This window comes from Strigops habroptila, chromosome 11 (genome assembly GCF_004027225.2).
Source record: "Strigops habroptila isolate Jane chromosome 11, bStrHab1.2.pri, whole genome shotgun sequence".
In the NCBI taxonomy this organism is placed as follows: Eukaryota; Metazoa; Chordata; class Aves; order Psittaciformes; family Psittacidae; genus Strigops; species Strigops habroptila.
In genome coordinates, this window is record NC_046360.1 from 3,412,549 (window position 1) to 3,424,848 (window position 12,300).

A 12,300-nucleotide genomic window follows, 5' to 3' on the forward strand; every position below is an offset into this window, starting at 1 on the left:
CTTAAGGATCTCACTAAAGCATTTGTTACCAGAAGTTAGAAAAATCCCAATGCAAAGCACAGGCAACATGATCAGCATCACATCACACAGCATCAGTAACCACAGCTATCAATCAGTGAAAACACGTAGATTTACTCTTTGGTGTTTAAGGGACAAATCCTCATTTACCATAAACTTGTGCATTTCTATTGATTCCAGTATAGCACTTAAAACTTGTATTACCCAAGGAATAATCCCAGGCAGCCACTTGATACTACAAACTCTTCAGTTTGCTACTCAACAGCACTCTGTAGCATGCAAAGAGACAGACTACCAGGACTAAGAGGGATGGCACACGAGGAACAGATAGAGTCTCAACCCCACTTCAATTTCTTATATGTGTCCCTCTCTCAATGGGTTGTGCAGAAGCAATAAATATAGAGTTTGCAGGGCTGCATCTCTGTGCCCCTGCTTGTTACTCAAATGAATCCACCCTGTTACAATCAAAATATGTGAATTAGTTGTTTGCTTTCACAAAAAAAACCAACCAAAATAAAACAGAAACCCCACATCCCCCCAAAAAATACAACTCCCCAAAAAACCCACAAAGAACCAGCAACCACCTCAAAACAACAGAAGTAAACCCATACTAAAACACAAGAAAGCAACCTCCCCTCATTAAAGAATCAGCACATTATACACAGCATTATCCCATTCTTGTTTATCCACATGATTCCTGAATCACAGCCTTGGCTTACAGGAATTCTGCCTCTATCACCAGGCACTCCTGTGACTACTAGACCAACTATGCTAATATTTGAAAGATCATTTGATACCCGACCATGATTTTAATAGTAATTATATTATGAAAGAGTTTTAAAGACAAAGCTCAGCTCTGAAACACTGAGGAATTTGAAGAGAGTAATTGCTGCCCATCCTACATCTGCCAGCAGTGACACAGGAGCTACCATCAGTTTGAAAGGCAGGAGGTAGAAAAGCAGGATTATACTATATCAAAGTTTAATAGCCTGTCAGTGCTCAACCCCTCCCCAAAGTTATTTGAGATGCATTCTAGGAAGAGTTTTAACTAGCAAGAATTCAAAAGAAAAGGAAATTTAAGTACAAGAAGTTAACTATACCTGAAGCTTCAGACACTAAGGAATTTGGACTCTCATTCGGTTGACTGAGGTAAAAAGTGTAAGGTGGCAAAGCAGCATCAGAAAGGTTTGTCTAAAATCACAAAGAAGGAACAATTTATAAGGAAAAAAATCACAAAGCAAGGGGAAAAAAAGTCAAGGGTGTAATCTTTTCAAGTTGCGTGGCAGTGTTATTAGTCTTTTTAAGCAAAGAGATTAAATTTCATTATACAGCGTGATCCAAACCTGTGCCATTTATATTCAGAGGAACCACAGTCAAAAGGAGATCTAAGCTAAGCCACACGACTAAAAGACACTGATGTTTTCTAAGTCACGTGCCTGTTGCTTGTGGAGCATTTCTGAGATTAACTGTTACAAAAACACATATTTTGGATGGTCACCTAAACTTCCTTGCTCCAGCTGCAAGCTTATAGAGTGGTGACTTACCAACAAACTGTTACTCTTTCCTCATCCTAAGATTAGAATTTCTTATATTGAGCTGTTATGACTCCACCTACCACAAATCTAGAGGTAAATGCTGCCTATCATCACCCCAGGCAAGATACTACATATCCTTCTCATCACTCCAAACTTCCTAAGCGACCACCACAGGTCACCAAAGAAACAACTCTGAAAAGAGTGGGACCAACACATGGGATAAAAATGGACATAATTTAAGATTTGCCACAACTCTCCTCTTCTTTAATCAATTGTCATTGATACAAGACAGTGATACAAAAGCAACCAAGTAAGGGGAGCTAGCTTTAAAATAGCCATCTCACATTGCTCTTTTCTACCATACTTGAGGCTTTTTGTTCCCTTACAGAAGCTTAACAGCCATGCTCCTTGGCAAATTTATACAGCTCATACAACTGAGGACTAAACCAGGACAGCAACCATTGAGTTAACAAAAGTCAGTAAGCAAAAAAGAACTGGAACGAAAGCTTTTCAAGTTTTTGCATGAAGTACCATCTCACCTCAAGGCTATTTTGTCCCTCTTAATGTTTTATTTAAGTATTCTCCTTTGCCTAAGGAGGAAGAAAGGAAAGTGAAGGAATAGCAACTGAATTCTTACAAAGGAACAGAAAGATAAAGGTTTTCTGGCTTTCTGTCACTAATTTCCTTAGGCATCCTGCTGTAGCAGAGAGAGGAAAGAAACAGTCCACAGCAAATAAATTTGACTCCTGGTTTGAAATATCCTCCTTAAAAGGAATGTCTTGTTTCCACTGACAATGGAAGACGACTAAAGAGAGCAAGCCCAAACAGCTACTCTTACCCTTTCTGGATCACCCTCAAAGGGACCAGAGGAAAGAAAACAGACCTGCCTTTAATCAAGTGATTCATATTTGCTAGCTCTCCTATTCTCTTATAAGTAGGGCCATTAGCAGAGTTCCAAGAATTCTTTCCTTAAAATTAGCATAAGGAGAGAGGTTTGTGACAATTAATATACTGGAAGTAATGCTAAAACTTCACAGTTACATGTATGATGATTACTCATACAATCATCTCGCATAACATCCTTTTGGATCAGAAATCTATGTGATTAAGCTTCCCTCCCCAAAATAATCAGGTTTGTGGACATACATAATTATTAACTCAAGAATAAGGGGAAGCAGAACCCAAATTCTGCTCAAAAGAGGCATTTTGAGCTGCTTCAGCAGCCACAGCAATAGGTGTTACTACAAACAGTTCTAAAGTGGTGGCATTACCAACTTGAAATCCAAATCATAGGGCACAATAAATGACCACGACCTGAAGCTGCAATTGAGAATGTAACTATTATCTCTATGAGCAAAGAACAAGTGCTACCCTAGGTAAGTGAAGACAAAAACTAGGCAAGGAATAAAATAAGCCAAAATATATAAGTATAGAATGATCCAAAAAGTAAACACTGTCCACATGAACTTTAAGCATATGAATAGTAACATCATACTAAAATGCTTAAAGCAAGTATGAAAGCCTGTGCTGAATCAGAAACCACTATAATGCTGAAAAAATACCAGTGACAAGAATCAAATTAGAAAAACATAACAAAATAAGATGACACTTACATTCTGATGGGGTAATTTCTTTGCTTGCTCATTTTCTTGCATAGAGTTCACACACGCTTCATCTGCAGTTATTCTTTTTGGTTGGTTTTGTTTCAACTTTTGTGCCCATGATGTTAAAGATCTACTAGAAGAAACAAACATACATATGTATGTAAGTACCTATGTCCTTTTCAGTGGAGACATATCCCTACAGGAAATTCCTTCTTCAAGATGGAATAGAGACACTAAACCTCCACTACCTTCATGCTCTTTTGAGAAACAACACGAAGAGATGAATGCTGAAATGGTTTAGGGTTGTTGGTTTGGGGTTTTTTAATGTAAAAAACCAACCCAAAACACAAGGAAATCCCTGAAAGGTGCTAATGAAACATACTCACCATTAAAATAGCTTTCCTTTAAAAAAAATCCTAACAGAGGGCTCCAGACAACTGTTTTTTGGTCTGTTCAAGCAGATACCAGCCACAACCACAAAACTAAGCTGGTATGTAAATGCAGTGTCTTTTCTTACTGTGTGAATTTACCTATCAAGCAGCATAGTAGTATTTTTTATAACCAAGATGTTCCATTCAATTCTGACATGTTTCCAGTTACCAACAGCTATTTACTGAACAGGGACCGCCAACAACAAATTAAAGCATTTGGAAAGTTTACCACTCACCTGGGTTTTTTTCCACACCGAGTTTCATCAACTTTATGTTCAACTTCGGCAGGAAAAATTAAAACATCATTCCTTCCCGATGAACAATTTTCCTCTCTTTTTTTTGGTAAAAGTTCTCTCTTATTTTGAACACTGGCTACAGCTGCACAACTCTGCACTACTGCTCCATCACTCTCTCCCTGGGGAGTTTTCTCCATGCAGTCTGTGCACTTGCTAGTGTTGTCAGGTTTGCCAGGGTTCAGTTCGGAGGCAGAAAGCGTACCGTACCCACTGTTCATCGAAGCATCACTTCCAGAACATTCCTCATGCAGGTCACATGCATTCGGCTGGCTTTCTGCTTCCTTAGATCTGAGTTGATTGACAACACACTCATGTTCTTTAAAGATTTCAGAATGCATCCCCATCTGACTGCCTAGTGATGAAAAAGTGTCTGTGAGCTTGGTGGGCAAACTTCTGCTCTTGCCGGTGCCCCAGTTGCTGCTCTGCAGTTTTGCCAACTGCCTTACCTCATCCTGAATCAGCTGTGGGAAAAGAAAAGGCAAAATTCCTAAGAGAGCGTGTCACGGAGCACAGTTAAACTTTGACGACTCTTCAACTCATGTTATTAGTGACAGAATTAGAGTACTTGTCTGAAATGACTCAGATTTTGCAATGTGTAGACATCTCATGCATAAAGTAGGTCTACGTGTAACAGTAAAATGTCCATGGTAACAATCCTTAAATCCATGCAGTGAATTACAGGTCTCACTAGTCATTTATTAATGTAAAAAACATGCATGCATGTATTCACTACATACCTTCAGAACTAGAGTTATCTACCAGCCACCTAAGGCAATATTAACTATCCAGGTAGGTATGTCATTAGAAGTGGACAAAAGCCTTTTGCTAAATTTAGGTGTAAAAGATTTTATAACTTGGCTATATGTTTTTAAAGACAGCAAGGATGCTTAATGGAAGTATAAACCATTACTCTGGGATGCTAATAGGAATAATGTACCTCTGCAAGATTATTTGCATCAAGCCTGACTTTCAAATATCAGATTTAGATAATATATGTTTCATATAATACAAAGATCTGCATTTGGATTATTCCGGTATCTGAGGGAGTGGAGCAAACCTCTAGCTATGTCACTAGATTTAACAGTGGCTTAAGAATGTGGAAGTCTACTAATGTTTTTCACAGAACCCCAGTGCATTACTCATGTGAATAGAAAGTGGAAAGCACAAATTGAACAAACATCATTTGTTCTCTTAAAGTAAGGAAAACAAATAAGACTTAATTTCAGAGGAACCTATATGTAACACTAGTGAGAACCAGGCCGCAGGTTTTATTAACTTGCAACAGAATCAACTATTGAATTTCACCCACAAAATAACCCCCTAAAAACCTACCTCCCTAAAAATACCCCAATCTTCCGCCCATCAAAACCCATCCCCCCAAAATAAACACCCCCCAAAACCAAAACTAAATCCCCCCCAAATAACACCACCAAAAAACCCTGCCCCCCCCAAATGTCAAAGTTTTCTGCCATAAAATTTGTTATTGTGCTCATGATTTCAATCATGACTGTAACAATCATTTGTGATTGTGTGACTCAACTCTGCCAAGGAAGGGAGGGAAGGGAAAACAAAAGGGAAGAAACAGAATTGTCAGGGAAAAAACCCCAAACTGATGAGATTCTCTGCGGACATTTAAGCTTCGTCATTAGTGCCTTGTGTGGGAAAACTGAAAGGCTACTATTCCAATTAAATAGCATTTTTACTTCTCTTTGCATAGGCACAAATAATTTCAAGATAAGACAAGACATTTCTATAACTTTGGGACTAGAGGTACCTTTTTTCCTTTTCAATCTCTTCCATAAAGTCTGATCTTGGGGTGATCCGCAGCTGGCGACAGTTCACCATTAGCTTCTAATTACCAAGCCAAGGACTGACCCCACTGAGTCAAAAATGAACTCAAGGTCTTTTGATCCCTATTTTCACATGTATTAAGATGTATTTTTAAAGCTCATTGTTCTTGAAGCACAGCACAGAGCAAGCCCTATCTCAGAGTCACCTCAATGTTAATGCAGCATCTTGCTTTTCTACCCCAAATAGTAGATTATTATTTGTCACAGAATCACAGACTGGTTTGGGTTGGAAGGGACCTTAAAGCTCATCCAGCTCCAACCCCCTGCCATGGGCAGGGACACCTTCCACTAGAGCAGCTTGCTCCAAGCCGCGTCCAACCTGGCCTTGGACACTGCCAGGGATGGGGCATCCTTTAGTATTCTTATTAGAGCGTGGTGAGTTGCCTGGATTGCAATGTTTTCACTGGTCATTGGCATACCAGTTTAAGTTTGGAATAGCTCCCTCTGTTTTATCTAATGCACTCATGTAACCAAAAGCAAGTTATAGCTGTTGATTTTATAGTGTGGTAATTCATGCAGTTAGTAACTCCCTGCTGATACCACAAACTCAACTCTTCCAGAGGTAGCCTTTCCTATTAAGAAACAAAATGGCAAAGCCAACACAATGGATTAGTCAAGACTACAATTAGCAACGAGTGAATCAAACCACTACAGCAGGAGGAAGGGAAAGGAAACACTGGTGGGACAAAAATAACAAGATGGGGGGGGAAGGTGAAGAGGTGAGTGGGGAGAAACAGGAGATAGGATAAAAGGACAGTACCTCTTGTTAATTCAGTTCAGGAACTGTTGATTACTACTAGTGTAGAGGGCATCAGGAAAGGGAAGGGAAAAACAGCAACCAAAATGATGAGGATATTAAGCATTATATATTTATAGAATCACTGTCTCATACATACATACACATTTCTTTTGTTTTAATGGATAAACATGGTTCAGCAAAAATGTGAATCTTCCCCAGGTCATTTTTTTATTCTTAGAAAGGAGACTGTTCAACTGAAGGGTGAAATAAGCATTCAGCTTTTACAGTGAATGCTTTCCTATGCTCTAGACTGTCTAGAGGAGGGAATGACAAGGTGCATAACATCTTCTAATGAGGAGAAAGCTACCACGTCTCAAAATCAGAAATGATACAGTCTAACAGTTAGTTAAAACCAGCTTGTACATCTGAAATCCAATTATCCTATGGGCATTCTGAACTAAATGTTTGTGAAAACAAAACAACTAAAACCAGATTATTCCAGAATCTTCACTTCTGAAATGGTTCCTACAGTTACTTTATTAATTACCCAAGGCTGTCTCAAATATGCATCCCGTAAATGGCATTCCAGTCATCCACTTCCATTAACTGCCTGTCTGAACGTACTTGCAGAAAAAGACAAGGGTGCCAGAGCCCATATTGCATTGTTTTGGAGGGGAATGGGGTTGGGACGAGGGGAGAAACGTTCAGTCTAACCTACCTACATGAACAAATCGTTACTTACTTGGATTTGATGGTGGAACTGCTCTTGCTGGGCAACTATTTGTTCCTGACATTGTTTTTCTACCAGTCTCAATAACTGTAGCCACCTTGTCTATTAAATCACAAAGTACAATAATTAAAGCACAGTCATACTGCATCTCTTACCTTTAACTCTAGCTACAAAATAGTTTTACAGTCTTACACTTAGGTGTTGACATAATACAAAGTTTGATAACAGCACTGTGGTTTCCACCCCATAATACACACAGCCCCCTATCCACGGGAACAATTCACTATGGACACATTCACTTAAACTCCTTCTGGAGAGCAAGATAACACAGCTCTACAATTTAAGTTTGGTTTAAAAACCACAAATGAACAAGGGAAGAGAGTTATTCTATTGAAGATTACTTAAAAATAGAAACAGATGGCAAGTACAGTCCAATTTTGGAAAGGTTGATTCCAGTTCAGGAAATTATAGGCCATTTTAAAACTGGTAATGAAACATCCCTGTGTTCAATGAACCATTTGCTTGTTCCCTTCAGCAATGCAGCTGAAGGCCATGCCACGTAACTGTTTAGTGACAACAAAAAGATAATGTAAAAAATCAAATCTATAGGGTTCCTAAAATAAGGTAAAATCTGAATTTTAGAACTACTTTATGCTAATGTTTATGGAGCCTGGTACTTGAAGCACAGGACACGGGACATAGAACGTATGTGCCTCGACACAGACACCTCTGTTCCTTCCTCGGAGCTGTTAAAGCGCACCCAAATTAAGCATCTGCCAAGAGACAGTTCAATGGACCACAGCCAGAAAGCTCAAACATTGTGCAGGAACAAGCCATGGTGTGGGAACCTCATGTTCCTTATGGAGACTAAAAATAACGATAAAATTTAAAGTAAAAAAAAGGACAAAAACAACATTAAAAAAGCATTTGAGAGAATTAACTCATTGGACCCACATCAGGATTTTGGGGTTGTTTGAAAACAGGGAACAAACTGATCACCTCCACATTGCTGCAAATGGAATGAATAAATAATTCAACTAAAACTGAGCCATTTTTAGAAAGAAAATTTCTAATTTGCAGGATCACTTCAGGCCAGTTTGAAATGAGACAATTCTAAAAGTTGAAATTTTTCCATTCAAAACCTTGCAATTGAAACTCTGGAAAAAATATTCACATCTGTCTTGTAAAACTAAGATTAAAAGCTAAGAGAAAATTACAGTAAGATCCACCCATGTGATTAGTTCATACTAATTGTAATTGTAAAAGGATTTATCCCATCATGAGGAATAAACACATACATCATAGATCTTACTGCTAAACTGTATCATTAGATTTGTCTTCCAAAATACAAAGCTGATATATTAATAGAAATGTCTTTAAAAATAAACCTTAACATCAAATACCTCACAGTTCTTCACAATTTCTGAGTCAGCATTTCCAGCGTTCTGGAGATCTTGCACAAAGGAGGCAAGCAGCTCAACAGAACCAGGCATTAATGAGGACCTGGTATTCCCTGAGTAACCAGAAACTCCATTGGGATTGGATGAGGGACTTCTAGTGAAACATGAGGAAAAGGATTTCAATTATTTATCGTGCCAGTTGTCCAATCTAGTGGCCAAAATAACACACTACATATGCTATGGAGCTGCACAGAGTTACACACACTTCATTTACACTGTGACCCTCATCATGCTGAAAAAAACCAACTGATTTGTTCATAGGAGTGAGGATGTCCATCAAGAAAACATCCAAGAATCCACAGGATGCCTCCTTCTTATCTTGCATACTATTAAATCACAGTAGCTCTCCAAGAAGAGAGGCAGCATCATCAGCACAGATACTACCACTCACTAGTGCAAACGTCAATAAATACAGCTTTTCTATGCGCTTCCTCATACATCCTGAGGTCAGAAGTGCACAAATACAAGCTGCTGCGTAACAACGAGTCATGAAGTCCAAGACTACTGCCTCCTTTTGAGGAGTTACACGTGCAGTAAGCAACTTGTAGCTCTCATCTTAATACATCAGTCAAGAAGAACCTCTCCTTATCATCGCTTAGACTGTTAGTGCATATTTGCCCTTCTTATTCACGCTGGGAATAGCTTGGGCATTAAACAGAAAAACAACTCCATTTTTCTAAGCTGCTGGTCTCTACCAATGTCTCAGCACAATGCATGATCATTCCAAAGAATGAGCTCTTAATTTGTGCAAGACAGGTTCCCAGCCCCAATTCTACAAGACACAAGGCAATGGAAGTTACCAAGTTTTTAACAAAGAATTAACAGTTTAGTCAGGATTTCTCATTAAGTATTACACCTGTAAATACAAAACATCCCAAAATATACTCCAAGTATTACATGTTATTTCAACTGAGTAACAACACTACTGTAACAGCATACTAACAAAGCAGAACAAAATAATAACAACAATATTTGTCAGGAATTCCTTCAACGCTTTACCTGTTACAATGCAAGTGACAGACAGAGCTGTGGGTATTTCTGACATCAGAGTCTGCAGAAGATGAAGGGATTTCTTGTGCAGTTTTCACCACGTCACAGTTTTCCATATCTTAGTCCCAAGTATGATGTTACCCTGAAAATAAATAAATACATAAAATAAATAAGCACCGCTCTCTGATTTTTAAAAGCCATTTGACTTTGTTGCTTGAAGAATCAGAATTTGATTAAAGAGCCAAACCACCCCAGAAAGTGCTGGCATTTCACAACCAACCTCTCTTCCTTGCCCTGTGCGATGCTTGCAAACAGGGGCTATTTAGTCAGCTCTGTACTTGCTGGGACCACTACAAATCAAAGAGACCCCCAGCTGTGCATCACATCTAGACCAGGCTGTAAAGGGCGTCTGAATCCAAAAAATTCCAGGTGGAACAGTGTTGTCAGGGTTTGGTTGGTTGGTTCTATGAAAGGGGCTGTTATCAATGCACTTAAACCTGATGATAAACCTGTGCCTTCCCTGCAAGAAACACACTCACCAGAAAATGAAACCAAGACCCACTGAGTTAGACTGCAGCTGGCCAATTCTGCTGTTTCTGTGTGTCATATTTGGCTTGCTTTTTTCACAGAACACTTGTTTTATTCTTACTGTATAACATGAATTCAAAAAGCTGGCTTGAGCTACTTGTCTTACCAATTAACAAGAAAAACCCATGTAGTCCAACAGGAATCCCAGAGCAGTTAAATCCAGCAGCTGGTTAACTGGAAGCATCATAAATAAATAAATACCAAACACTTGTGAGATGGTCTTACAGCACTCAAAGCAGCAGTTCATGAGAATTGCTGTAGAGACTAAAATATTCCTCCAGTTCCCATACTTTCACTGAAAAATACTTGAAATACATTGCTCAGTCCTTCTATAGTGCTTATTCCAGCGTGTTCTACACCCTGGTGAATTCACTCCGTGTTCTAACAGTGAAGAGAAACCTTATAATCATGTCACGGATGGAGAACAAGAAGAGACATTAAGAAATATCATCCTAGTGTTCCGTGACAATACTAAAAATAAACCCCTGCTGCCTTAAAGCAGCACGACACCTTCAACACACAACCATTCCTCTTTACAGGGCTTACAATGACATGCTACAGGCTTTAACATTATTTGAAGGTACACAGAGATATCACTCTAATAGGTAGGTTTGGAAGCATAAAAATGTATTTCTATCGGAAGGAAAACCAATGGACAACAGTCTGATTTCCCCCTCTTTTACTGGACCCCATTTGGCTTTAGCAGGAATGTTTCCCAGGTACTCACTCAAGCTATCTCCTTTGAGCAATGCTGAAAATGCAAGAATGGGGAGGAAGTTATCCCAGATGCACATATCCTTTGGCAAAGCTTCTTGGGATAAACGAAGTTGGGGGGGGGGAAGCCTTTCTTCTTTCTCTAGTGGTCTGAAGTGTGGAAAACCTGAAGGTTATCAGGCACCTAACGGGACAGATAAAGGAGGTGCAAGTGTCTCTGGAGCAGCTGATGGCAATGGAGGGGGCTATCTCAGCCTCCCCAGGATGAAATCATGGGTGGCCTATCTCAGCAGCACAGCAGATGGGTGGGACTTCGCTGTGACACAGGCTCGTTTCATAACCTCATTAGAAGTCTGCTCACAATAAAAAAAAAGCACATTAAGTGAGCTGTAACTGGGCCGAGGAGCACTAAGCTGACAGCTATTGTTTCCATAGCGCAGAATAGTCCTTATACGGCCAAGTCCCTACAGAAAGGAGTAGGATGGAAAACCAAGCTGCGGGGTATGCTGACTCTTAGGTGCGATGTGGATGCGAACAGCAGGCCCAGCGCAGCGCCGGAGCCCGCGTGATTCTGCGGCTCCTCCTGAGCGAGACTCGAGTACCCGCGACCCCCCGCAGACCCTTCAGGGGTGACGGAGCGCCGCGGTCCCCGCTGCCCCTCCCGCCGCCAGGACCCCCTTCCCCGGCTTCCCAAGGACTTCCTGAGGGAGCATGAGGAAGGACAACGAGCCTCAGGGCTCTGAACCCCTCAGGAAACGCTCCCGCCCCTAGAGCTCAGCTCCATCACGGGACCCCCTCAGGGCCGCCTTCCCTCTGCTAGCGACCTCCTCTGCCCCCTTCTAAGGGACCCCGTCCCTCCTTCCCTCCCAAGCCGCCCTTACCCTCGGCTCTCCCCCTCTCTCTTCAGCGTGTCCCCCTCCCACCCCCTCACGGACTCCGCCCCCACCGCCCCCCTCCCCTCAGGTCAAGCCCCGCCCCTCCACTCCCATTGGGCAGCTGCCCCTCGCGCTCCGGGATGTTGACAGCGCCGCCGCCTCCGATTGGCTGGCGCGCCTGTCACTCATCAGGGAGAGGGGCGGGGCGGTGGAGGCGGCATCGCGGGCGCTGGGACGCGTCCAAGCGCAGAGTCGCGGCGGGGCCCGCCCCCGGCAGCTGCCCCCCGGGGCTCGCCCGGTTCCTACCCGCATCGCTGGGAGCCCGCGGGGAGGCGTCCGCGGCGACCCGGGGGCGGCCTCCTCCGGTGACCGTTAGGCGATAAACAGGCGCGGCCCGCCGCCTCCCTCCCGCCGATTGGCGGCCGAGTTTCGAACGCGGTGGGGCAGAGGGCGCTCCGGGTAGAGCCCGA

At 41.6% G+C, this 12,300-nt stretch overlaps 1 protein-coding gene across 11 annotated transcripts in view; it reads right to left on the reverse strand.

Moving 5' to 3' along the window:
• MPHOSPH9 (M-phase phosphoprotein 9) overlaps positions 1 to 12,287 on the reverse strand; it is a 28,492-nt gene extending 16,205 nt beyond the window's left edge. For 3 of the 11 annotated variants that reach the window (XM_030502459.1, XM_030502453.1, XM_030502463.1), the window contains exons 1-7: positions 10,969 to 11,452; positions 9,663 to 9,795; positions 8,607 to 8,757; positions 7,216 to 7,305; positions 3,825 to 4,345; positions 3,167 to 3,290; positions 1,119 to 1,209 (exon numbers count right to left, since the gene is read on the reverse strand). In XM_030502459.1, the coding sequence (XP_030358319.1) occupies positions 1,119 to 1,209; positions 3,167 to 3,290; positions 3,825 to 4,345; positions 7,216 to 7,305; positions 8,607 to 8,757; positions 9,663 to 9,769 (1,084 nt within the window). In that variant the 5' untranslated portion in view covers positions 9,770 to 9,795; positions 10,969 to 11,452. Of the gene's footprint in view, positions 1 to 1,118; positions 1,210 to 3,166; positions 3,291 to 3,824; positions 4,346 to 6,494; positions 6,531 to 7,215; positions 8,758 to 9,662; positions 9,796 to 10,968; positions 11,455 to 11,836; positions 11,866 to 12,136 lie in introns of those variants that run through there. The other 8 variants (XM_030502455.1, XM_030502460.1, XR_003993894.1 and 5 more) reach the window with 8 other exon arrangements.
• Positions 12,288 to 12,300: the final 13 nt, after the last annotated feature.